The sequence below is a fragment of the Cuculus canorus genome, chromosome Z (assembly GCF_017976375.1).
Source record: "Cuculus canorus isolate bCucCan1 chromosome Z, bCucCan1.pri, whole genome shotgun sequence".
NCBI lineage: Eukaryota > Metazoa > Chordata > Aves > Cuculiformes > Cuculidae > Cuculus > Cuculus canorus.
Genome location: NC_071441.1, coordinates 17,474,509 through 17,502,198, shown reverse-complemented (window position 1 = coordinate 17,502,198; position 27,690 = coordinate 17,474,509). Strand labels below are relative to the sequence as shown.

At 40.1% G+C, this 27,690-nt stretch overlaps 1 protein-coding gene and 1 long non-coding RNA gene across 5 annotated transcripts; one reads left to right on the top strand and one right to left on the bottom strand.

Moving 5' to 3' along the window:
- The first annotated feature begins 55 nt into the window (after positions 1 to 55).
- On the top strand, positions 56 to 12,626 carry LOC128850317 (uncharacterized). 4 transcript variants are annotated; one of them, XR_008447620.1, is made up of 6 exons: positions 56 to 366; positions 637 to 3,981; positions 6,432 to 6,815; positions 7,267 to 7,490; positions 7,668 to 7,751; positions 11,594 to 12,626. It is a non-coding gene; the product is annotated as an uncharacterized LOC128850317 (long non-coding RNA). The 4 variants fall into 4 exon arrangements; XR_008447619.1 differs by lacking the exon at positions 11,594 to 12,626 and having other exon boundaries at positions 637 to 862; positions 1,877 to 3,981; positions 7,668 to 9,403; XR_008447618.1 differs by lacking the exon at positions 11,594 to 12,626 and having other exon boundaries at positions 7,668 to 9,403.
- HMGCR (3-hydroxy-3-methylglutaryl-CoA reductase) lies at positions 8,108 to 27,331 on the bottom strand. The gene is made up of 20 exons (XM_054053377.1): positions 27,195 to 27,331; positions 23,319 to 23,513; positions 22,794 to 22,905; positions 22,154 to 22,241; positions 21,978 to 22,062; positions 20,367 to 20,472; positions 19,397 to 19,503; positions 18,859 to 18,975; positions 18,203 to 18,354; positions 17,125 to 17,369; positions 16,563 to 16,735; positions 15,925 to 16,119; positions 15,203 to 15,361; positions 14,911 to 15,068; positions 13,750 to 13,855; positions 12,633 to 12,803; positions 10,925 to 11,065; positions 10,662 to 10,820; positions 10,209 to 10,363; positions 8,108 to 10,064 (listed from the first exon to the last, which is right to left on the bottom strand). Exons 2-20 carry the CDS (start codon positions 23,481 to 23,483, stop codon positions 10,010 to 10,012), a joined length of 2,649 nt encoding a protein of 882 aa, XP_053909352.1. The 5' UTR covers positions 23,484 to 23,513; positions 27,195 to 27,331; the 3' UTR covers positions 8,108 to 10,009.
- Between the last annotated feature and the right edge of the window lie 359 nt (positions 27,332 to 27,690).

Genomic DNA, 27,690 nt, shown 5'->3' with positions numbered 1-27,690 from the left:
CGCCCCCTGTCGGCGCGGCGGTGGCGCTGCGGCAGAGCGAGGGCAGCGGAGGGTGCGGGGCTGTGGGCGGTGCGGGTCTCGCTCTGCAGCTGTGGGAACGCGCAGCCCTCAGCGGGGCTGGAGCGCTCCTCACGGGTCCCAGACAGAGCGGGGACACGGGCGCTTCCCACCGCGGGCGGCTGCGCCTGTGCTCCCAGCGATGTCCCGCACATTCCAAGGAGCTTCACAAGTCAAACCTCTTGCTGGTTTGGAGCTTTGGAGCCAGCCCTGCCGGACCCCGCCCGGAGGGGCTGCACGCAGGTGATGACAGCGGAGACTCCCGCTCAGCACGGGTCACACTGCACGCAAAAAGTTGTCGCCTCCAAAGTACGAGCAGAGTTACAGGTGGAGAATGTTTGAGCTTGTGTATTAGTCAACAGCAGCTAAGTCAGTATGTCTTATAGCGGTATGTGTCTCAAGAAATGCTTTTTTTCCTAAAGGGAACTGATGAATGGCAAATGTCTGAGCTTGTGTCTTGATCTATAGCAGTCGTCCAAGTTTGTACATCCCATAGTGGTCTGTGCCCGGAGGGATGTTTGTCTAGTGGCAGATAGGAACGGTTGGACTCGATGATCTAAGAGGTCTTTTCCAACCTAGGGATTCTATGAATCTGTGATTCTGAAGAGGGACCCGCTGTGCAAGGAACACACCTCCTGCAAGAAAAGATAAGGAAGCCCGGAACCCACACTGCCACACCAGGAGAAAAAGGATTGTTTTTCTCAAAGCTTGGGTTGCACCCCCCTTACTTCGAGCCTTCATCTTTGGAACCCAAGGATGGGATCCTCAGACCACTCAACGGACCACTCAACTCAAGGGTGTGAAGGTATGTTTATGACCCTTCAAAAACAAATGAATTTGTAATACCTTTTCGGGTGATGCAATGCATATGCGTAGATCTATACTATAAAAGACGCACAGTTTTCTCGCTTGGCATGCATGTTTTTGGAGGATTAATTCCCCCATGCATCCAGCACTGCTCGTAAAGGGTACCTGCTTAATAATGACTGTCTAGTTGTTATTGAGTTATTATTTCAAAATCCTTGCCCAGCCACACCCAGCCTCCCACTTCGGTGAGGAGTGTTAGAAAGTGCGGGGGCTTGGAAGCGCCGTCCTTTGAATCATTTAGTATAGTTACAATAATGCCAACACAAAACGCTATCAGAGGGAAATTCTGCTTAACTTTCAAAAAACCCACAATTACTTGGACAAAACTTTACTTTAGCTTAAATCAAAAATATTCTGCTTTTGGTAATAGTAACTGCTGTCTGTACCAATGCGGCCCACGGGCCTGTGAGAAGGGACAGCAGCGAAGGGTCAGGGCACCAAGGTGTTGGTGTTGTGGGCTCCTTTCCAGGCACCAGGAGTAACAAATGGTTATCGATGTGAAGTGGGAATGGTGCATTGGGCTGAAAAAGTGCAAATTCAGCCTGTCAGGTTTCCCATCTGGACACTGCAGGCTTTGCACGTCTGTTACTAAACAGAATAATTAAATCAATGAATAGTTTGTGTTGGAAAGAACCTCGAATATCATGCAGTCCTAACCACAGGCAGTGACATCTACCACTGGATCAGGCCCCATCCAACTTGGCCTTGAACACCTCCAGGGATGGGGCAGGCACAGCTTCCCTGGGCAAACAGTGCCAGTGTCTCACCACCCCTGCAGTAAAAAAATTCTTCCTGATATCTAATGTAAATCTCCCCTCTTTCAGTTTAAAGCCATTACCTCTCATCCTATCACTGCACTCCCTGATAAAGAGCATCTCCCCAGATTTCCTTTAGTCCCCTTCAGGTATCAGAAGGATGCTGTCAGATCTCCCCAGAGCCTTTTCTTCTCCAGGCTGAACGACCCTAGCTCCCTCAGCCTGTCCTCGTATGGGAGGTGCTCTGGCCCTCTGATCATCTTTTTGGCCTCCCCTGGACTCACAGTAGCAGATCCATGTCCTTCCTGTGCTAAGGACTCCAGAAATAGGTACAGTACTTCAGGTGGGGATTCACAAGGAAAAGCCTCTGTTTTCAACAAGTGTTAGAAATGCCTGGTGTGTGTCAGATAAATTGGGTCCTGCCGTTTCCATCCAGAGTTATAAATGTGATTTTGTACTCAGCTGTTTCCTTGGCCTTCATGCCGCACAGCAAGCAAACAGCACGTCTGTCTGTCCTTCATCAGTATCCCTACACCGTGGTGCGTCCCCCGCCTCCCCCAAAGCCTCCCCCAGACGCATTACATCAATGTCAGCACAAGCCAAACACCTGCAAGACAGCGATGGTACGAGCGTCCTCTCCCAGGACAGTAACGATCTGTTTTAGCCCGGATACATCAGAACCAGCTTGGTGTGTAGCTGTGCAGTTGACCTGGGCAGATCTCGGGGGCATGGAGCAATCCTGGAGGGACTCAGCTGTTGCTGAAGCTGGAGCCACAGCCCAGGTGTCTGTCACAGCCTACGCACTGTCTGTGTACTTCCCTGAGTGCAGATAAGAAGCCTGTGTTGAAATAAAGCAAGAAAATGGTCAACAAAACGTTTGTGTGGCAATTCAAAAGCTTTCTTACGCTTCAAAGAGCAAAAAAATAGGTTTCCTGTTGTATACTTACCAGCTTTAATTAATGTGCTCATAATGCAGGTAGAATAAAGGAATATACATGGAGAAAGATGGCTAGGAAAACTAAAAATGAGTAAAAAATGCACTTCTGTGTTCTGCAAGGGATAATTTCTGAGTTTCACTTCTTTCTGGGGCGATACAGATGATCTCTTTTGCTTAGCTGAGTTGCATATTAGAATTACTACAGATGCCAAAAAAAAAAACCCTGAGAGGTTTTCTATTTTTCTGTTTTAAAGTGTGAGTTATTTTTAAAGTGCCAGTTGCAGCTACCTCGAGTACTTCTGCCCCATAGTCTGAGGAGCTGTGAAATACTGCTATGCAGAAAACAAGCGTTACCCCAAACTAGGCAACACCCTCACGGGACTGGACAAAACAGGTGAGCAAAAGTCGCTTCCCCACACTCAGAAACCACCCCCAAATCCTCTTACCTGTCATGGGAAAGACAGTGACAACACAATCCTGCTGCTGAACTGCTTTGTCACCTTGGACTTGGGGACTCTGTAGTCCACCTCTGTACTTTAAAAGGTTATCTTCCATGATTGTGAAAGATAAGACACAGCAGATACTGTAGACAGATGGAGAAGGTGAAGAGAAACAGAGATGGAAATGAAGAGTAAACATATTATTTCCAGGTACATAAGTTCTGTTCAACTCCCTTTAAAACCCTTCTTATATACCCGGCCGTGTCAGAGAATCTGGAGGAACATGTGGGGCCAGGCCTTTGTCTCTGCTCTCTATCACAACATTACAAGTGCACAGATCCCTCCCTGCAGAGCTCCTGCAGGGAAACGACTGGGAAAATGTGCAATCCAGCCATGATCACACATTGAATTAGTACAAACAGTAGGGAAGCTAAGTTAGACAGAAACTGGATGTAAAGTGGGTTTGTTCCTTTTACTAACAGTTAGATTTTTTTTCCCTCTTATCTCACAGACTTTGGGCCTGAATCCTCTTTCTTGCTTTTTGTCACCTTTCTCGATTGAAATTGCTTTCAGACTAAGTGCACAGCGTTCTCCATTCACTCGTGATGAATTAGTAGCAAAAAGCCTTCCACCCCACAAGTCTGTGTGAGAGCTTGTTGAAATCGATTACTCTGTTCAGTTATGTAATAGACAGTTTATATAATGTGTTAAATAATTTCTATTTTTTAAAGTTGTTGACAGATTTTGAAGGTCAGGCTTACTCATTAGGTGATTTTCCATCCTAGCAGGTAGCTCAGGGATGTTAGGTTGTTCTTGGCCACTTCAGCACAACCCATGATGTATCAATAGCTGCAGGACTATCTCACATAAAGGGACTGCGTGAGCTCACAGCATAAAGACAGAGAGCGAAGACGACAAATATCAGGTAATAGATGACTTCTTATTATCAGCCTCAGTACAGCACACATTATTCTTCCCTACCTTGCACTGAAGGGAAATTTTTCAGCTGAGGGAGTTCCATGAGCTGGCCAGTCTAGTGGCTTCCAGAGTTGGCATCGTTCTTCAACACCTATTACCAAATAAAAAAATAAAGTTGCATGTAATTTTCTATGCGGTGTAACTGTCCTCCTTGGATTTTAAATTACCAGTTTAGGGTGCTTTGTTAAATATTAAGAGAAGCTGCAGTGAGAACATTTCTTCAGTGAATGTCCAACTTTTCAGACTTACTTACCCAGAAACAAATTTCACATGGGAAAGCCAGGATTGCTCCTAAAAAGTGCAATTCTGTCTAGCCAGGAACTCTGCCAACAGGGTTGTCCGTGCGCCTGCTAGACCTGCCCTTTTTTGTTTGTTTGTTTTTTGTTAATTAAACAGCCTTGTAGGGCAAATATTCCTGAAAGTTAAGGAATTTTAAACCGTTTTAGTGTTGTTAAACTGGGCCAGCTCACATAGAACCAAACCAGCTTTTGCATACAAAAGAAGGGGAATGAGTTGGACTGCTGTACTTCTACACCAGCACTTGGCTTGTTTCAAGTACCTTCCTTGGCAGCACAGTTATCACCTGCACACACTGTATAAAGCAGGATTGATTGAGTGTGGGTCAAAGGATCGAGCAATAAATCCTGGGCAAAAGAGGGTAGCAACGTTGTGCAGTTGTTTTAAGGGTGAATTAAGGTTTTCAGGGCAACATTAGGTAGCTCTCTGTCAGCAGGGTGAGAACCTCCTTGGAAGACCACTTTCACGAGATTGTGGATTGATGATGTTGCAGTCTATGACATACACATACTGTAGGATTCCTTCCCTCTGTTCTTGGAGGCCAGCGTTTCATTATAGGGAAATCGGAAGCAGTTTGGCAAACTTTGTTGTGGCACCAGGTGGGGAGCTGCAATTTACAGACCTATGTGTCTAATCTTGCTCTGCACTTTATAGGTTTGCCTAAACCTGCTTTTTCACACAGTAATCCTAGGAGACACTAGTCATTGGCGTAAGTTTTATGGCATGGTTACTTCATCCTGGGGTTCTAGCTTGTGAAAATGGACTGATCTTGTACAACTCTCTCCGGAAGAATAAAGTAGGTAAGGAAGAAATTGTTTACCGTGAGGGTGCTGGGGCACCAGAACAGGTTGACCAGAGAAGCTGTGGGTGCCTCGTGACTGGAACTGTTCGAAGTACAATGGAGGGGGCTTTGAGCAACCTGATCTAGTGGAATGTGTCCTACCCATGGCAGGAGAGAGGTGGACCAGGTGATATTTAGAGGTCCCTTCCAACACAAACCATTCAGCAATTCTAATCTAGTAAGAGCTGGTCTTTAATTGGCTGTTGGGGATCTCAGCAGGTGTTGGTGCGAAGAGCTAGAATTTCTTTTTTTGTGTGAGCTCTGGCTGGGATGGAATTTATTTTCTTCCTAGCAGCCTGTACAGGACTCTGTGTTGGATTTGTGAACAGCATTGGTCACCCCACCAGCGTTTTGGCTGTTGCTGAGCAGGGTTTGCCAGCATCGATGTTTTGGTTTTGTGTTTCTTTCTCTTCTGCACCTCCTGAAAGTGGGTCGGTAGGGGTTAGGTGAAAGATTGGTAAGGGATGGAGCCAGGACAGCCGACCTCAACTGACCAAAGGGATATTCCACACCACGTGGTGGTGTTGCTGTGCACTCAAAGAATGAGAAAAGAGGGATATTTGTGGTTATGGTATTTATTTTTCTAAGCAACCATAAGTGTGCCGAGGCTCTGCCTGCAGATGGGAAGTGATAAATTAATTGCTTGTTTTGCTTTGCATGCCTAGCTTCACTTTACCTATTAAATGGTCTTTATCTCAATTACCATGAGTTTTCTCGCTTTTACCTTCGTGATTCTCTCCCATGCTCTGCTGGGGTGAGTGAGCAAGCAGCTGAGTCAACCCACCCCGTTCTTCTAGATGTCCTAAGTCCCACTGGGAATACAGCTGGGTTCTGTAATTGAGAAGAACCTATGAAAACTGAGGCTATAGCCACTAGTGTCTCCCTGGGTAGATTAAGCAGCAGAATGAACATAAACCAGTGGTGAAGATGGGATACCAGGTAATTTTGCGTTGTGTAATGGACTGCAAAAGCCCTCAAGCACTGGAAACATAAGGTTGGCTTCAGAGGCAGCCTCCCCCTGGAGGCTAGGACAAGACGAGCCTGGAGCCAGCAGTCATCCCTAGGCAAGAAGGCAGAGTTGTCAGCGCTAGGGGTTTCACTCGATGCATAGCACTGTAATTGCCTTTTGTGTTTGGCAAGATGCCTCTGCCCGGAATTAAAGCTTCCCCAGAGGCAACAGAGAGGACCTGTGGAGCACAGAAACTGTTTCTGTAACAAGTACAGTGCCCGAAGCCCAATCCATTGTCTCCTTCCTTCAGCAGGTGTCATTGTGCAGTGTAAACCTCCCCTAACCGAAGCCAGAGAGAGGACATAAACTGAAAAAAAAGGTCTGCCATGTCCCAAAAGGTGGCTGAGAGAAGTGGGAGGAAGAACCATCTACCACACGTTTTCTGAGAGATGTGTTCACCTCATAAGCAGGGTTCACGCCGAAGACGAAAATTGTCCCCACAGTGCTGGGTACAGACAATCCCAGAGTCCAGACATACTGGAATACTCCTCTGAGAAAGCAGGCGGGCTCTCAGCTGCGCTTGTTTCTGGGAACCTGTGTGCCTGTTCAACAATGCCAGTGCAGAGGCCCTTACTGGCACCCCCGTCTGACCCATCACCAAGGCAGCATCCGCTACAGCTTTGTGCTTCCACAGGTACATTTGGCATGAACATGGTTTGCATCCCTGTGCTGCGTGAGCAGAAGCCACTTTTCCTTTCAGGACGATTATGTAAGGCACACTGCACTGATAACACCTTATGCTGACTGAGAGAAATCAGAGTGGACAGCACTTGTGTCATCAGAGACAGCTGGAGCTGCAAAGCTTCCAAGCCTCACAGCTCAGGAAGGGGCCTGATGTGTAGCAACGGTAACAGATTCAGGACACAGAGAAGAAAGGCGTTAATCTAGGTTGAGAGAGAGGCAAACTAGCTAGCAGAGTCAAATGCACTGTTTTTTACTGGGTGTTTTTTTTGTTTGTTTTTTTTTTTTTTTTTTCCCTGGGGTTTTAAAATATTTGGAAAACTACATCAATTGTAGTAGTATAGCATTTAGGGTGTGGCAGCTTTAGAAACCAGAATACTGACAACTGGTTTGGTTTTGTCAAGGGCTCAAGCAGTACAACATTGTTTCTCATGTGGAAGCAATCTTGCTACAAAACGTTTTCAGTGTTATGTGTATGGAAACAAGAACCCCTCAGTTCCCTGAACACACCAACGCTTGTGGAATCATAAAAACCTCTAGGAAACTGGAGAAGAATGCAAACTGCATTGTACGCCTGGTTATCGACTGATGGATGTTACCAAGGCCAAACACAGAAACTTGACTACAGGTGAGAAGAGTGTGAGTGTGTGGAAAATTCTTGTTGAATTGCTGGGATGTGTAGTGAGGTACTGACTAAAAGCTTAACCACTTTGTTGTTAACGTGTACTATTATTGTATTAAAAGCTGTGATAATGATTTCAAATAGTCCTTGGTGTGGTACTGATGTGTTCTTTTACACTTTCAGCTTACCCTGTCTTGCAAGAATACACAGCACTGCGCATTTTGATAGAATTACATTTTCCTGGTGGAAGAAGTGTTTAAAATTCAGGTAGGAAGTCAACAGATTTAAAAGCACCTTTGAAACTTTGTTTTGGTGGACACGTGAGGAACTACCACAAGTGTGATTCAACAGTTTTTCTGGAAGATGAGATAAATGCCCAAATGGGCCCCGGCAGAACATAATGCTACTGCTACAGTGCCCACGTTCTCCTCCTTGGGCAAACGCTGTAGTTCAGCTTCATGAGGAATAAAAGACTACAGGTTTCTATGAAGAAGACTCAGAAGTTCCAATGTCATCACCCCACTGTAATTAGTACCATATGCCAGCTGCATTTCATAGCCCTCTTTTTTGTTGTCTACTAAGGTATGTCACTAAGCAAGCTTAAAGTATCACAATAAAGCAAATACATTTTCCAATGTTTTACTGAAACTGAAAAAGTAATTCTGTACCAAAATGTACACAGTTTAGTAATAACACAAAATGTTAATTCTGCAAGACAGAATGTCAGTTAAATCCACCAAAATGAACACTGAACCACCATTTATTGATAGAACAATGTTACTTTAAATAAGATCACCGAATGAACATAGAAACAAAGTAGTTCTAACCTTCCTTAAATAAAATGGTAGCAATTAGCAACAATACTGCAGGAAGATAAACATTCATGATATTTACATGCTATCATAACATATCTAGCATGTAGAATGACTTCATGCTTGCACATTAGCTTTACGAGCTCAGTACGATTATATTAATGTGTTGATGTACTACGAAACAACCCATCGTGATTTATATCAAATTTGCACATTATAGAAGAGCACCTCTGCTAGTATCCCCTTAGGAACGCTACTGCGTTCCTGCAAAAAACCCAGTCCAGTCCACCGATTCTTCCCCCAAAAAACACAAACAAAAAAAAAAAACAACCCCAAACCAAACGAACTCATCATCAAGCACATAAATCATTTTCATCCTGTGATTAACCAGGCAGGGCAATGTATTTAGCAATATTCCCAAAGGTGAATCAAACCAGAACACACCTGCGGTTTCTGCATTACATTAAGAACACCTGAGACTGCTTCACTGGTCCAAGTACAGTATTTTAATACAAAATCTGCTTGTTGTATTAACATGTTATTTCACTGAATTCTCTTAACTTACTACTTTTCACTGGAAAAAAAAAAAAAGCATAATTTTTTTTCTCAAAATAAATACTCCCCCCTCAAAAAGAAAGTTTGAAAGGAACTAAACCATAAAAAACTACTGCTAAAGAACAGTGTGATTTTCTGGCTTCATTTCATCTCAGCTTTAGAACTGGATACACACATATTCCTGGAGAATAGGTGTCAAACACTTAAAATATTAGGAATATACAAACACACTGTACCTTAAGAAACATCTTTTAAAAGAAGTGTAAACATGTGTTCTTGACTCCTGTTGTTTGAATGCACTCCCATCAAAAGAAGTTCGAGAAACTGCATTTGCTTAAATCACTAACCTGTCTGACCCAGAACTGGGTTTGGAGTTACCAGTTTCAAAATCTCTTTTTGATACCTGAACAAATAACAAGAGTTGAAGACACTGGTTCTCCCTAGTTTAGTACAGATTATATTTAACAGTTCTGAACTTTACAGGCCACATGTTTTCCATAAAGGAATAACCAAAATTGTAGAGTTAACATATTGAATGCTGCCTAACTGAAGCAGCAATCAAATTAAGTACTATATATAAACAGGGGTTTCTAGAAAACTATTATGATTCAATAAAATTGTTTTATAGCCTAAGACCTACGTTTTGAAAGTGAAGAAAAAAACTGGGAGTACCTGGAAGGTGATTTGGCTTGCCATCACTTTAAAAACCATGCTCGTCTAAACAGAAAAATAAAGACAGCAAGGACTGGTGCATTCAAGCCAAGTTTACACCAACTATATATATTTTTTTTTTTCCCAAATGTACAAGGTACATTACATCACTTTTCAACTTTGTAGTTACCAGGAGCTTAGTAGTCAAAGTAATCCCAACCTGTAAAAAACTAAGACTGACCCCTTTAGAAAATCATGTGGAAGAGTAACAATTCCAAAGCCACGTTCAAGAGATCTGACAGGACTTCGTTCATGAAGTTCTCTCTTAACCACTGAAGAAGGTCAAAGGCATAAGCAGTCTCACACAAGCCCAGATCTCTCAGTTCATCTTTCACAGACATCATTGAGTTGAAGGCGATTTTCATTCTAAGCTTCACAGATATTTTTTTCCCCTTTGCACTCGTTAAGTTTCTAGAGTAATTCTTCATTTCAAAGCCATTTCAGTATTCAAACTGCCTTCTTAGTGCAGGTTCCTTGAAGATCTTGTAGATTTATTTTTGACCTAATAAAACCAGTAAGATAACTATATTAGACAGTGAAAATGTTACACCACTATTATATGTTGAAATTATTCATATAGTTTTATTTCATCAATTGGAAGAAAGGCAAAACAGCAGAGAAAGACAAGAATTTTTCTATTTCTTACCTGTTGTGGATCATGTGGCTTTTGACTAGATGTCCAGCTGCAAGAGCTGCCATGAGTGACAACTCCCCTGCCATCACTGTAGCACAAACGATTTTAGCAAGCTGACGGGCATTTTCACCAGGGTTATCTTGGCTTGCACCTTGAACCCCTAACATCTGGAGAGAAAAACAGTCAATACTATGCTATGAAATCAAAGTAAATTTTTGCTAAATTTAGTATTAAACTCTTTCCAAATTGTATCCTATCAACTAGCTTTAAAGCTCTTTAATACTAAACTTCTTAAACTTTACAAACTAGATAGATGAAAACAATTCATTAGATAATTCTAAAATTCTCGTGTCAAATCCATCAAGATTCAAGAGGCCCCGTTCCCATTACTTTGACACAATAGTCACAAGATGTAAGTGAGCTTTGATTAAGAAGCTACGTTGCTTTCAACTTTCTGATTTATACCTGCAAACAAGCTTGCTGTGGGAGCAAGTTCGTGCCTCCACCAACAGTTCCTATTTCTATAGAAGGCATTGTGCAACTGATGTACAGGTCTTCATTCGTGGAGCCAGTTCGCTCCATCAAAGTGATGCAATTAGAGCTGCCCACGTTCTGTGCGGCATCCTTCAGATCAGGAAGGAGACACAAAACAAAAACAAAATCAACTAAGTCTTCAGTTAAGAATTAGTGAACTAAAGGAAATCTGAATGGGTGTATGACAAACCTACCTGACCACAGGCAATGTAGATAGCTGTCACAATGTTTGCTGCATGTGCGTTGTAGCCACCTATGCTGCCAGCCATCGCAGAACCCACCAAGTTTTTGTTTATATTGACTTCAACTATGTCTTCCGTAGTTGTCTTCAATACCTAGATATAGTGATACACTTTTACTGCACCATTCCTTAGGTAAGAGTAGAAATACTCTATTTATGGTAAATAAGCCCTCACCCCATTTGCTTCCATGTGCAATCTAAGTCATCATTTTCCTAGATACCTACTTTCATTTTTGTTCAAAAGGAGCCCTTTCAAACACAAGCTGCATTGTCCAAATAACAATGGAAAAGTCAGTGTGAAGGGCTTGGACTTTCACAGGCCTTTAAGAAAAGCTCACCAGCTACCTTTCCCATTTATCTTCTTGTAAAAACCAACTTTATTGTTTTGTCTGCCTTAAACATTTTTATTATCTGAGGGCCTACTCTCTCGTGCTGGGTTCAATGGAACAGGAGGTGTAGGAGTAAGCACCACTCCTCCCACTTTCCCTTGGCCGAACTCATGGTCCCGAGCAGGCTACCATGGAGAATATGTAGTCTGACTTTACTTCTTTGCCTTAGACTTTACTTCGCTTGCCCTAGACATTTTGTCTGAAGGTTGGCTGTTTGTGTCCTTGTTTTCTAGCCTAGCAATGAATAGCAGAGGGGGTGCAGCAGCAGGCTCTCCCCGAAGACTGATCTTAGGATATCATTTGAGGGCCTCATCTGTGGCGCCGGCCTCAATGAGAAGAGAACAAGCACTGCTCTCCCCTAGCCTGACCGAGCTCAGGACGGTTGCTCTGGCAGAAGAGGTGTAGCAGTCGGCGTTGCTCATGCTCGCCTCCCTCACACCCACCTGACTGCCCTGGCCAGACTCTCCCAAAAGACTTCTGCACACACACGGCAAGACCACCCCTCACATGCTGATGGGGCATGGACTGGCCTGACAAAAGAACTCATAAGGAGCCACAGGGTGTACCCATCGCTTCAACAGGACCACGCTGGACCACATGGCTTGGAAGAAGTTGCTGCTGCAGCAACCATGTATTCCCAAGGAACTGCTGTTGCCCATTGATATGGTGATTCTTCTACCACCCAAGTATTTTGGTCCATTTATTCTGGTCAAAGCCAGAATAAGTTTTGCTTTTCATTTTTGCCCTGAGAGTGACCTTGTTGGCCTCTGAGTCAGCTAAAAGAGAACCTAAGATAGCTCTTTCGATCTAGGACAAGTTTGCCAAGCCCTAGGAAAGTGAAGCACCTGAACATCTGTTTTCATTGTAGCAGGAGGCATAAAAGCTTTGAAGAGAATGCCAGGTTTGTGCGAGACACAACAAATGGGTGAAATGGTCAAAATGATGGTGTTTAATGACAGGTAAAACACTATGTATAAAAAACTGCCCAAATGTGACATCATTTTTCAAAGGTAAAAATTGAAAATCCTAATGCCTTCAACTGCATATACATCATTAAATACATGTACATAATATCGGAACAGACAATGACAGGAAAAAAAATCTGCTCTCTCAAGAAAAACAGCTTCTCCTATGGCAGTCTCTGAAAATACATTCAGCAGTTATTCTTACCCGGAAAACAACTTACAGCTAGCACTTATGATGTAAGATAGGTGTCAGTTTTCTAAAATGTATGAATTTTTTATAAACAAGTGAAAGAAAGCAGATACTTACTTCTCTAACAACTTTGGCTGGAATGACCGCTTCGCAGACAACAGACTTCCCTCTTCCTTCTATCCAGTTTATAGCAGCAGGTTTTTTGTCTGTACAATAGTTACCACTAATAGCTATGACCTGGAGATCAGGAAATTCTTCATTCAATCTTGCTAGTGCTTTTTCAGTACCCTGTTAAAAAACAGATAAAAGGCTTGTATATAATTATGGTTGCAAATTAAGCAACTCCAGAACAGTGGAACAGCAAGACTAGACCCATTAGTCTGATCCCATCACCACTTGCAGCTGAAGAAAATAACATAACTTCATGAAGGAACCTCAAACAGGAAAAAAAGCTCCCAATTATCTTTATTCTAACCACTTTGGTAATTTTATTGGGACTAACTGGTTCGTCCCAGTACATATTGCCTCCCTGGATACATTTTAGGTGCAGGAGCATAAAGTAACAACATGGACCAAATGAAACACTACAGACATGAAATGAATTCATTTTGGATGCAGTAGAAAAAGCTTCTTTACACAAGGAAATCAGACAAAAAGTCTGCTGTATTTAGTACCTGTCTATGACCAGAGCTATTTATGTAAAGGTTCTAAATATACTTAGATTTTATATAGAATAGGCAATCAGTATTAACGTCAAAGAGCACAAGGCATCTCCCTAGTCTATGGGTCATATCTCAGCTTCCTCCTTATGTTTGCATAAAATCAAAACCAACTAACCAGAATTAGAGAGCGCCCCTCTGCTGCCATTCACCAGATTCCTAATCTTTTATTTACAAGGAACTGATAAACACAATAACAGGTTAATTACTGCTGGATAAAATCTTCAGCTCAAAGCAACAGAGCAACCAGCTTAATTAGAAAGAATACTTTCCTTAAATAATAATAAAAAAATTAAAGTACAAAGTTGCTTCTTTCTTTCATCATTCTTTTCCTTCTCTTGTTTACACTTATCAAGATCAAATGCTTTTATTACCCCATAGTACTGCAAACAGCGCTATGTCTTATCTTTCTGTTTTCACACGCCAGGTAAGTCAGAGACTGGTAGGCTATAATTTAGTTTTTTAAAAAAAGAAATAAACATTTATTAAGAAGACTTAAGGGGACTTGTCCTTACTTTTGAAATCATATTCATTCCCATTGCATCCCCTGTTCCAGACTGAAAACGGATATAAAGGTTCCGACCAGCCAAACTGACGAGGAGTTTTTGTAGGCGGGCAAATCTGCAAGAAAATTTAAGTATTACTTAACAGTCTTCAAAGGAAAAGATTAAATTACTTTTGCAGAAAAAAGGCAGTAAATCACTGCAAGTAGCAGTGACAACTACACTGTGTTCTTCACAACTCAGCGCAGGAAAAAACCTTCAGGACTGTGTACGTAGTTCTCTCAAATAAATACTTTACATTGTGAAAGTGTTCACTGGCTTTTTAGGTTTTCTACCCCTGCACTGCATGAAATAAAATACCGCGAGGTGCTACCATAAATTTAATTCACTTGTATTCCTTCAAACATCTGACTATTAGGTATAAACTAAAACAATGAGTTTGGAAATTCTTATGTCAGTTTTACAGCAAGGCAAACCCTATGCTATCTCCAAAACAGTGCAAGCTCCACAAATCGAACAAAACCACGGAAATATTGCATTTAAACAGCAGCATGAGTTGATTCTGGCTGAAACGCACAGCATGTCCTTGGCTGACGCTTGTAAGATGGGGAAGAAACAGAACTAGTAAGGAAATCTCTCTCTGAATCTTCCTAAAGCAAGCAAGTAATTGTAAGCCTTAGAAAAAACTCTAGGGCCAGAAGTAGACTCATTCTTAATAGCATTTTATGTTTTTTTAGCATTTCCGTTACAGCATTAGTTTATCTTGTTTACTCTAGAAACTCACAAATCAATTATTAATATTACTTATACCATCTGAAAGGCCAGCTTGCCAACTCTGAATTACTTTTTCCATAGTAACTACTAAAAATCCAGATAAGCTTTTATGTTTATTTTTAAAAGCTTAGACAAAATAAATAACGTATTATTTTTATGCAACACAAATGTATTTGTTACTAAAATACTGTTGTTTACCTCTTATCAATGGAAAATGTTCATGACTAGCCTTGATATAGCCAGAGTGACTTTTCTTCTTAGATTCACATTATACGGAATAGCCAAAATTAATATGGAATTTCCTGTACTGCAGTACACCATAAAAAACAGTCAGGAGCTTCCTACCATCCACAGAAGTATTATGTCAGGAAATATGGCTGGAACAGCCATTGTACTAACCTACTTGTGCTGTCAAACGCTTCCTTCATTATTTTAAAGCCTTCAGAACTCTCAAGCCAAGACTTCACTTCTGCAGCCTGACAAGCAGTGGGCAGCCTTACCACAGGTCCTCGAGTCATCCCATCTGCCAGAATGCGGCTACTTGCTCCTCCACCAAGCTGAAAATCAAAGCAGAAGAAAACCAAAGATTTATTAAAGGGAATTTTAGTTTTCAGGAAGTCAAAAACACACTTTATATCACCTCAAATACATTTATTATAAAAGTTTTTCAAGCTAGTCAAACAATGCTTACGCATATTGCTCTACATCCTCTGTTTGTGCTTGCTACAAGACATCCTTCTGTTGTTGCCATTGGCACCTGAAACTCTTTGTTATCCAAAAACAGCGGTCCTGCTACACCTACAGGAATAGGCATATATCCAATCACGTTTTCACAGCAAGCTCCCATAACCTTAAAAAAACAACACAAAAGGTATCATTAAAGTTACACTACAGGAGTATGTATAGCATGTTACATACTATGCCTATGACTACAACAACCCCACCATCTTGCCCATAAAAAAAAAAATTCCCACCTCTAAAGTTAACAGCTACAGCTATAAACAGCTAATTCTACTCAAGTCTAGTACCTGGCAAATGCATTGAATCTCATTAAGTCTTAAATACGAAAAAAAGAAAATACAGTTTGAGTTTTAAATAAACTTCCATTTTAACTTAAGCTCAGTATAATACTATCATTCAGCTGAACTCAGGCTCAGTATTAGTGGAATTTTGCATTGCTGAGATAAGACAGCTGCATATTTTGGTACAAAATATGTTTTGGGTAAGCTACAAAACATACACATCTCCCTAGGTTTATAAACATCAAGAGTGATAAAAGGTAGTGCCTTTTTTTCCTGCTACATCACTTTTGACACAGTTTATTGTTAATTTAGGTACATCACTTTGAGCATGCATTTCACGTATTTGCAAAATAGTTTTACAGTGAGTTGTCCTTGTCTGACTTTTACTTACCAATGAATAATTATAATTCCTATAAGGAAGATACTGCAAAGATGAAGGCTCAGGGAGTTTCTTAGATAACATCTGTCTGCGAATGGACACACCTCGCTCCTGAGTTTCCATCAGGGTTTCCAGTTTGTATGCAGGAATGTGCTTAGCATTAACTAAACTGATAACCTCAGCATCAGTAAGGAATTTTGCTCCTTTCTGGAAATGTAAACGGCAGGCAGAGAAAAGTACAGATTCTCAGGGTGAAAATCCTTTTAAATGTTTCCAAACAAAAAAGGGTAACAACTTTACTTTGACGTTATCAGACCACATCTAAAGGAACCAGGCATTACATTAGGCCAGGATATGATCCAAGCCTTTTTAATCAGAGATCCACTTATACGTGTATATGATGAAGCTTCAATGACTCAGTATGTCACAAATGGTGAAGCTGCTCACTGCCCCCACCCTGACTGCAGAAATGACTTACAAAAGCATTTTGTTTTAGTCCTGACCTCCCACTCAAGTTTTTAAAGCCATATATAGTTTTTTGAAGAACAACATTACAATCAATAAGATCATTTAAAAGCTGGAAAACTTAACTATAAGAATTCCTAAATCAGACAGCAGAGGTTAAAATAAAAGCTCATTTTTTTCCATACCTCGGCATTTCCAAGTATACGAACACATTCCTCAATAGATCGCGGTTCTTTAGGTAACTCAGTATTTTCCTCTATTCCATTAGGAAATGAAGATGTTTCAACAGTGTTGCAATTGCCAACCACAAAGGTAGCCTTGTTCGATGACTCTGCTAATACAGGTTTTATGACTTCAGCTGCATGAAGAAAATTAAAATGAACTTTGGTGTAAAAAATTCTTTAGTTCTTATTCCAAATACAACATGTTAATACAGATAACATGTGATAGGACAAGATGAAATTACCTCAAGCTGCACAAGGGGAGGTTTTAAGCTGGACATTACCAAAAACTACTTCACGGAAAAGGGACCAGGCTGCTCAGGGAAACGGTTGATTATTTAAAAGACCTGTAGATATGCTGCTTAGGGACATTATTTAGTGGTGGAGTTTGCAGTGTTAGGCTAATGTTTGGAATTATGTTCCTTAAAGGTCTTTTCCAACCTAAATGATTCTGCAATTCTATGATTTCACTATTTGTTCAAAATATTCAGGAATAGGTTCAGGCTTTAAAAATGCTAAAAATTACCATTTCCATCTTTGGTAACTAAGGATTCTTCTAGTGTGTTAGATTTCTGATTGTTTTTCAGAAGTCCAGATTGCTTCCTGCAACAATTCTCAGGGATCTTTTTCTGGACCATCACTGGAGATGTTATGGGATTCTTCAGTGAGAGTGTGGATTCAGTCTCTGCTTTCTCAAAGAAAATGTATTTCACAGCAAGGAGAAGAGCTAATCCAAGAGTGATTACTTGTTCAATGTCCATACTGGCCATTCTAAAACAGACAAATGAAAAAGTAAATACACAGTATATACAGTTTGTGGTTTGTAACAGCATTCTGACATCCCTTTGCTTTAGAAAGCGTGTATGTCAGAAGGTGCATCATAATTTATACAGTTACACAAATTCCAGTCAAAAGACATTTTTTAACCAAGATATTTAAGTATGCTAGGTTAGGGTAGAGAAATAATTCTTTATATTAATAACAAAGAATTTTCAGGTGTCATTAAAAAGTTACTAAGTCTTACAGTCCAAATAAAAGAAATGGCTTTAAAATATTCACTGTTACATACAACTGATTTAACAACTACCTACTAACAATAAAGTAGAAAGTTTCAATTATTATCCTCTACCAATAATGACTACTATGACGCAAGAGGAGAGAAAAACACCTAAACCAGACAGTCCACAGTTTTCAGAAGCAATATGGAACCAAAGGTGCCACTAATGTCAGCTGAGCTGAAGGAGAAGCAGTAGCGATACAGGTTCTGCACTTCTGCGTGAACGGTCAGACACTCTGCATAACTAGCCTAGTGAAGTCAGAAAATTTATTTCCCAGTATACTCTGAAAGACGTCAGTTCTAGTGGGAAAAGACTGTGTTCTGATGCATCATAATAATCATGCATAATTGCGTTCTTGATTACTTTAAGGAGATTGGACAAACAGCATAATACTAAAATATTTCTTACGAAATGTCATCTGTGGTTCTAAGAAATATTACAGTGGTCAGGTCTGCAAGCATACCACTGTTGTACCCCAGGACCGCAGCTTGGCAGCACAGAATATGACACCTGAATCAATGAAATCTCCTGTGTGAAGTTGCCTACCGAGAAAGGTAGAACTGCCATAATGAAACATTAGGCTCAATTCTCTTTGGTGCATTCTCATCCAATCCCATCGAATTTTCTGCAGTAGTGTTCTGAGCAGCTGGTTCTGCTATCCAGCGACTGTGGGCGTGAACAAGAACTAAACCCAGCGACTGCATTAAAAATAGAAAACAACATAAGAAACATTATTTTTTGAACGGTAACTAAGTATCTAACCTACTAAGATTAAACATATATTTTTTACTTGGTTGGGTTTGGGGATTATTTTTGTTTCCCATCCCTCAAAAGTCTACAGCTAAATGCTGCTTTTCCTCGCTTTTCATCAACACCCTTTCTGGCCTATCATAGCACTCACTGCTTTAAGCCTGTCACACCACATCCTTCCTCTTTCTCAAGTAATAAGCAGAGGAAGCTGAGGGTACTGTAGCGTTAAAGAGAGGGAAACAGTACATGTGAAAAAGCCTTAAATGTTTAGCAGAGAAATGGCATACACAGGAAGACTTTGAGTGTAGATATAGGTGATGTCATTAAAAATTACCACAGTAAACTAGACTAATGGATGCAGAATACAATCCTATAGAAAACAAAAGCTTTATTCATTCCACAAGGACACCTTATTGATTGTATAACCACAGGCAAAAAAAAGAGACACAGACCATAATCATTTTGACCCTCTGTGTTACAGGATTTGGTTTATTTTCTTCTTCTTCTAGTACACGAGCAAAATGGCTAAGTTGCCATATGGGGCGCCCTTCACGACTCTCTCTCGAAAGCTGCAAAAGTAATAAAATTTAAAAATTTAGTACATATTTGAAGAACCAACAAGAAAGTTTGAACATTGTATTTATACTTGATTGATACTTGATTAAAAAATTACCAACAAAACAGCCAACAGTCTACTGTTTAGCCTATGTTAGACTTCAAATAGTGAAAAAACGTGGACAGCCAATAATTTACAATATAATTTACTCTACTTGATAACAGAACTTGTACTATTGAGTTTGAGTCATTTACAGAAGCTTTAACAAGTTACTCTTATCAGCTGAGCTGCTGTAACTTCTTGCACATTCCCTCTGCGCACTCTAAAAGGAAGACAAGCATATTGGCGTTTAACTCCATAAAGAAATGTAACGCCTACAAAAAGCACAGGGTCTCAGCACTAAGCTTGATGTTCAGGTCTGGTGTTGGTCTTACCTCTAATACCAAGGACACACAAGCAGGAAAGAAGGTCATGAAGACAAAGTAGTTGGCAAGAACAGACATACAGCCAAAGCAGCACATAATTTCAAGCTGTCGTACACCTACATAAAAAAAAAAAAGACTTTTTTACATTTGAATATGCAGTGGGCTTTCTATATACTTGAAGGAATGTTGCAGCAGTAAGAAAGAAACCATTAAACTGACATTGCATATTACAGACAAGCATGTTAAGCCCTAGTGGTTGTGTATTAGCTCATTCTAAGTGCTGTATTTATTATGCTATGGTACTTAAAGAAAACTTTTGAAGTATAACAATGAATATAAATAGTTACAGTTTACCAAGATTTTAAAGCTTCACACTGACAGCCTAAAACTCCTTACTTATCTAAGCAAAGAATAATTAACTGACTTTATTTATTGAAATATCTTCTAAAAGATGATCAGCTAAGTGTTCAGGCAGTAAGAAACAGTATACACCCCACCTACTCTTTCACAGGCTTGGTATCCAGAAAAAGTAAATTAGCCACATCACATACGCATTACAGAACTGCCTTAGAAAAGATGAAAGAGCTAACAGTATAAATAATTAAAAATAGCCCAAACTATATGCTGCACCAAAATGTGGGTTTTCTTCATAGATGTAAATAGCAGAATAGCTTATTAATACACAATACCCTGAAAAAGTCCAAAACAATTTGAAAAACAAGTACTCTGAATGATGCTTTTAAGGTATGAAAACAGTTTAAAAAAAGAATATATATAAAAACAACAGAAAAACCAAGCATGCAAATGAAAACCCACTTCAGTCCTAACTACAAAACTTATTTTATAAAGATATTTTTTATTTACATGTGAAAACCCTTTGATTGTTACATTTAACTGTTGTCGTTTTTAGGGAAGGCTACATCTTTCAAACAGCTTTTTTTAGCTTCCAAGATTTAGACCCTTAGTCTGTATCACTTACCTGACATAGTACCAACTCCAATCACAAGACATTCCACTAGTGCATCCAGTGTAAACGTAGGACCTAAAATTGCCATTCCACGTGAAATATTTTCTCTTACTTCATCCTAAAAAGAAAAATTTCTGTACATTAATTTAAGAGACAAAAATCAAATTAAGGGAGTACACATAACATGATTAGCACATGGTTAGTAAACCGAGTAGCGTTATGGTGATAAGGCTTTATATAACACATTAAAAATGAACTGCTATGAAAGAACACATTCTCTAATTGCTGGCATATGCTAAGATATCATGTTAGCATATTATACTTTGACAGTCTTTAATTACATGAGACTATTTATTTTTGATTAATTTATCTACTTTTGGTTTGTCAGTATTCTAAGCTCCTACAACACTGATGGGTACAGACTTTAATAAAATACAGTGAAAGAACAGGACTTCTATAATTTAAGACATAAAATAGAAGCCATTTATGTCACGGCACTTCAAAAGTTCTGGCAACCACATATCTTTATGCTAACTTTTTTTTTTTTTTTGCTTTATTATTTAACTTTCTACACCCAGCTGACAGAAAAGGGGACTAAAACTTTTCCCTGGGGAAAAAGGGATTTCCTCCAGAGGCCAGGCATGGCAAACTCCAGAAGTTCTGCTGCTGTTTTTTGGTGGTGGTGTTTTTAGTGGGAGGGGGAGACAAGATGTATGGGAAACCTACTTGTGAAATACTTTCTTGAAAATAAATTTTAAAATTATGTTATTGCAATTATTATATAATCATACACATTATAATAATATTTCATATAATTTGCAACATAATTTGCAAACACAAATATTACATATTAATATACAATAATTTTGTCACAATTAGTGTGCTTATTTACCTTATAGAGTATTTTGTTGGTATAAATTTAATTTCATTAAATATACTTTTATTTCAGAACTCAGAATATTAGGAAACAAACATTACAATGTATGACACGCAAGATGATCTGTTCATTCTTCCTGTTGTGCTGTCTTAACTGCATCAAAGCATGAACGTTTCTGTCTACACACATCCTATGTTTGTTCTGCTAAGATTTTGCCTAGAAATATTTTTTTTTTTTTTTTCAATCAGCACTGTAACATTAGCTGTTTCTTCACATACTGTTCCTGAGCCCTAAAATATAACTTTCGTCTGCCAATAACTCTTCCACAGAAGACACTGGTTTAGGAACTCTAATCCCCTTAACAGAGCTGTAAGTATTGCTGGTTTAAAGTTCTGAACCTACAAAGTACGCATACATACAGTTAACCTAGCCAACATGCTTATGCACATTGTTATTACAGTGTTATTACTCACTTGAACATCAATCTGGATTGAAGACAAAAGAACACAGAAACTGGTCAAAATCTGACCCTTTCTATATATCACCAAGACAGTATTCACCTGTATGTCTGTCCACCTGGATTATTCATTGAATCACAGAATGGCTTGGAAGGGACTTACAAGATCACGTAGTTCAAACTTATTGCCATGGGACAATGTTCAAGTTTGAACATTAAATTCAAAAGCTTGATTGAAATTGAAAAATCAGCAAATCAAACAAACCCAAAAAAACCCAGTCCCTCTAACCTGTGAGTTGGAACTGAGTGCAAACTTGGCTAGTGCACTTGCTCTTGACAGATCAATCAGAAGCAGGAAGAATGGTAAAGCTTCACTGAAAAGAAGAGGCATATGTTAAAATTCAAGTTTTATTGTATAGGAAAAAAATTCAAGCAAGAAATCTAGGATAACAATCCATTACTTACTTTAAACCTGTAAGTTCTTTATCCAAGAAGTGGATTACCACTGTACTAAAAACAAAACTTGAGAAGATTGTGAAGAGGCCAGCAATACCTTTAAAAAAAAGAAAACGGGAAATTTTTGTTTTATATATATTGGGAGGGCAAAAAAAGGAAAAGTTAAAAACTACATCTTTAGATCAATCCTGAGGCAAACAAGTGACAATTCTCATCTCTCAGAATGCATTAACAGCAGCTGAGATACAAACTCAAGTAGATGCTGGTTTTATACCAATATTTATATCTAAAATTTGTACTGCATTCAAAGTAAGAGTCTAAGAAATAAAAATCATAAATCTTATGATTATTAGCAGAAACGAAAACTGGTTTAAATAGCTCTATTTTTGTAGGTGTTTCACAAAATAATTATATCAAGAATTACATTTCTACTGTTTATATAACCCTACACAATCTCACTTAAAAATACTGCACTTTGATCTATGCAGAACATTTGCCCTATCTAGCTTATTCTGCTCTCTAGCAAGTGAAATGAAAATAAACCTCTTCTGTACAGAAGTATTTCAATTCTACTACACAGTACCTATATATATTAAAAAACCAATTAAAATGCATACAGCAAATTTTTAAAAAAAATCAGATACAGTACCTAAAATGTATTTTGACCCAAGCTGCCTTAGGTTCTGAAACTGGAAGTATATATAAAGGATTGCTATACATCGTGTGATTGTCAGGATGATGATGTCACTGCTCAGAACATCCTGTTTGAAACACAAAAATATTTAGTTAGCTTTTACACCAGGTAATAACTTGTAATGTTTCAGTAATTAAAAAAAACACATTCTGAAGCTGCACTAGAAATGAAGTTTCAAAATAAAACATCACTGCTAGTCTGTCTTAAAAAAAAATCTAAAATTGCAAACAATATTAATATAAAATACTTGTTCACTAGATATTGTGCAACTGAAAGTTGAAGTTAATGAAAATCTTCTGCAGCACCTTCCGTGTCACAGCTTGCATACAGCTTTAAGAGCCACAACGGGAAAAGAAAGCAATAAAGAAGTCTCTGCATTGCTACTTTCCTCCCAATATATCACAATTTGACCTTATTCTACAGAAAACTCTGGATCTACAGATAAATACTAAGAACTATAACATGAACTTAAACTCTTACTTCTTCAAGTTTGGGGCACTCATAATTCCAGCCACAGATCTTATCATTCCCAGTGAACATCTTCATGGACATCATACAGATGGTGAGAGTCACTGTTCCCACGATGACTTCCCATGGATGAGAGGCTACAAAAAGGCCATGCATTCGAAAGAGTCTGGACAACATTTTCAAGACTGTTTTCTATACTCAGCAAACCTGCAACACAAGAATATTTCATGTAAGCAACTATGAGATGAAGGAAAAAAGGTAAGAGCCCTATAAATTTCTGCAAGTCATCCCTCAGGGAAACAAAACAAAGAACAGTTAAGTGAAAGATGAGTAAAGAAACTAATCTTCACCTTTCAACCTTCCATGTAAAATACACTGCTTTTTAATTTTCTGAAATACATTATGATCTCTCCTGCCTTCTCAATCTTTTTTTTTTAATCCACATCTCCTTTATTTCAAGATCTTTCTAATAAGTGCCCCCACTCTTACATCTCTTCATATACTCTAGTCAAACAATTCCGAAACCACTTTGAGTTCAGCTTCTTCTTTTTAACCACTCATTTAATCCTATTACTTCTTTCTATTTACTCTTCCTATCAAAAATATTAATTTTATTTTAACTACATAAATTACCAGCTAACCACTGTCAGTAATACTCGATTGCAACAGCGGGAACTGCAATGTCATCTTCCTCTGACTGCGTCTTGTCTACTTTCAATTCAGTATTCTTCAATGATTGAAGTTAATCCCATTCAAACCAGTTCCCTCTTCATCAAGCACCTGACTCCTCCTCACGTGCAGTATTCTGTGATAGTTCTCTTGCACCCATAGCTAATTCCCTGGTTACTGATTCATTTCATCATCCCCTTTGCTTTCAAAAGCTAACAAACATTCAAGCGGAACTCCCACACCTCTCTTTCACTTAAGTGAGAATGTGGATGTTCTGCATGTCCTTCAACTACAAAATCCACATCCTAGTCTATTTGCTTTGAGTTGTACCTTTAGACAAGCTCATCAAGGATATTTATTTATGCTTTATAGCCCAGACACAAAATGCCATAAAATCTTCTCTTAAATACATTAGTACTGAGACTTTGCTCTTCTCACAGCACCAAATCAACAGCTTCAAAAACTCGGTAGTGAATGTTAACTATAAAACCATATTACAAAGTTCAAAAGATGCTTAAATAGTAGCCTGGCTAACTTAAACAATCTATGATTCAGTACTTACGTGTACAAACCTAGCACTGTAAATATTTCCAGAGTCTGAATACAAATATTTCCTGAGTCTCTGAAGAGACTGAGGGCTCTTGACATTGCCACTTCCAAGTGGATAAAAAAAAATATCCCTTCATGTTGCCTTAAAAGTAGCAATCCATGCATTAATCTTTCTATTATTATTCCTTTTGCCTGGACATAAAAAATTAAGCTACCATTCAACGGATAAAATAACAGACTGAGCAAATCTATCTGCTGAGTGTTCCTGAAGATACCAGAATCATCTTTGTTTCCTACCAATGCCAATCTCTATCATACGAGCACCAACAGCACCAATACATTTTTCTTTACCCTTTTACAGTGACGGTGTGTTAAGATTTTCGTGGCTCATGGAACCAAACAAGGAAAATCGTTAAGAGGACTGCCTTTCTTAAGAACTACTTTTTTCCTTACCTGACAGAAAGCTTTTTGGGGAAAAAAAATTACAACAAACAAGCCAACAAAACCACTCCTTTTAAAGTAAACATCACCCTTTGCTTTTCCCTCTCTAATAGAATCTACACATTGTTTTGTAAATTTATATTTTTGCGGAATAGTTCCAAAGTGGTATTACAGATTTTCCTCAGCAGAACAGAAAGTATCTTTTAGCTAGGAAACTAAGATAAGACACAGACAGAGGAATATTTTAGTGCCAAAGATTTTGAAACAACACGAAAAAAAAACCAGAAAAGGCAGAGCAATGTCCTATGAAAATACAAATACTTTTGATACCATATTGTTTCAGGAAAATAATAATTAGCTGGAATTATTACCTAGGCAATTATTAGTAGAGCTAGAAAGACTTCAAGATCTTCAAATATTATCCTTCACATTATTAAGCAAACTAATAACCGTAAAATGGCTTCACTCAAATCAATTAGGAAAAACCACATTAATTTTACTATGAAAATAACTATCTGTTATTAGACAATGCTTCATAATTGATTGCTGCTATGAAACACAGGATACTTCACTGCTGATCTCGAGGTTAACTGAGTAGCACTGACTCCTAACCTAAAAGGATTCTAATTTAATGCCTTCATGGTATTTAGCCTGCCTTAACTGCATGCATATTTTGCTATGCAGTTGACATTTCCAGAAAATACTGAAGGAAGATTTCATGCACATGTTCTGCATTACCAAGTGCTGCAAAAGATTTTGATGGGTATGACCTCCTGCTATTTCTAATTCTGTTTAAAATATTTTGTATAGCTATACTGACTCACAACAAGGCATGATGATAAACATAAAATTGAGGTTTAGTATAAATAAATCTCAAAACAGTGGTCCAGAAGCGATGCTTTACAAATCCCATCCATCTCCTGCTTGCCTTTGTTTTCAATAAAAAATGCCCAGGAGACTATCTAGTAAAGCAATCCACTCTGGGAATCAAAACAAAATACACACTGCGAGAAACACTTATTCACTCCTGACAAGGACCAAGTCTTTGAAGCAAAAGCAACACTATTTTTATTTTACAGTTCAGTGCTGAATCAGATGCCCTTCTAAATAAGGCACCCCACCTTACAAAAGCAGCAGGTATATATACCAGTTTTAGACAAAGAACCATGTAAGTCCTCAAATCATGGGGTTTTTTTTGGTTATCCAACCATGTCTGGAGACTCCCTTCAGGTTATCTCTTCACCTAGGACAACTACATCTTAAAGGACAATTAAGCATATCAATGAATTCTTGCAAATTCTGGAGACTGTCTGCATATTATGTCTTGATACAAGACACACTTCGTAGAATCAGAATAGTTTGGGTTGGAAGGGACGTTAAAGATCATCCAGCTCCAATGCTCCTGCCATATGCAAGGACACTTCCCACCAGATGAGGCTGCTTACGGCCTCATCCAACTGGGCCCCGAACACCTCCAGGAATGGGGCATCCACAGCGTCCCTGGGCAACCCGTGCCAGTGCCTCACCACTCTCATGGTGAAGAAACTCCTTCCTACGTGTAGTCTAAATCTACCCCTCCCCAGTTTATACCCATTCGTCCCAGTCCAATCACTACAAGCCTTTAGAAACAGTCCCTCCCCAGCTTTTTTGTAGCTCCTTCAGGCATTGGAAGGTCACTGTAAGATCTCTTCGGAGCCTTGTTTTCTCCAGGCTGAACAACCCAAACTCCCTCAGTCTACTCCGGTATGGGAGGTGCTCCAGCCCTCGGATCATCCTTGTAGCCCTCCTCTGGACCCGTTCCAACAGTTTCACACCCTTCTTATGTTGAGGATTCCAGAACTGGACCCAACATTCCAGTTGAGGTCTCACAAGAAAGGAGCATATTTACACTACAAGATAATTAAACACGCAAACCAGCTGCAGCAAAACTTATCAATAAATTCTCACAAGAGAAAAAGAAAACCCACCCCAACCCCTTCAAACACTTCCCCAGCGTGTAAAAAGGGAACCGGGCGGGTTGTCTGATACGCTTTAACCTGCCACGTCGCCGCGTGAGAGCTCAGGGCGAGGCGCTGGGTTTGCCACAGCACATGCACCCCCCCTCCCCCTCCCCGGGGCTGACTCAGCGCCGGCCCCGCCGCTGCAAAGGCGCCGGTAACCGGGGGAGAGCCACCCCCGGCCCGGGGACCGCCCTCCCCCACGCCTCGAGGTCCCGCGGCCTCCGCTCACCGCCTCGCCGCCGCTCCGCGCACTGCGCCGGCCGCGCCGCTCGCAGCAAGGGCACCCGGGGCGCGCCCCGGCGGCCGCCGCCATCGCCCGATCGCGCGGCCAATGGCGAGGGCCCGGCACGCCCACCCCGCGCTGCGTCAGTCGCCGCGTCGCCGCGGCAACCGCGCCGCGATCAGCAGCGGCGAACACGCCATCGCGCCACGGGCTGCCCGCCAATCGGCCGCCGCGCTCCGCTCACTGCGGGCACCCATTGGGCGGCGGGGCGCGCCTCATTTCCATACGGCGATCGGCAGAGCGTTCCAGCGCAGCTGCTGCGGGGCTACGCTCGCCGTGTGCTTTACGGCTTTAGGCCGAACACAAAACGCCTTATTTTTGCCCCGTCAGGCAGGGAAGGATGCCCCGTCTCCTCGGGTGCTTGGTGACTACAGTCCATGGCTGCAGTTGTCATAGAATCACAGAATAGTTTGGGTTGGAAGGGACCTTAAAGACCATCCAG

Bases quoted from the DNA above. Each gene is read 5' to 3' on its own strand.
- HMGCR (XM_054053377.1), bottom strand. From the start codon at position 23,483: ATGTTGTCCAGACTCTTTCGAATGCATGGCCTTTTTGTAGCCTCTCAT. The intron at 19,504-20,366 runs GTAAGTGATACA...TTTTTTATGTAG, and splicing joins TGGAGTTGGTACTATGTCAG to GTGTACGACAGCTTGAAATT. The intron at 10,364-10,661 runs GTATAAATCAGA...TTTTCTCTCCAG, and splicing joins CACAGCAAGCTTGTTTGCAG to ATGTTAGGGGTTCAAGGTGC.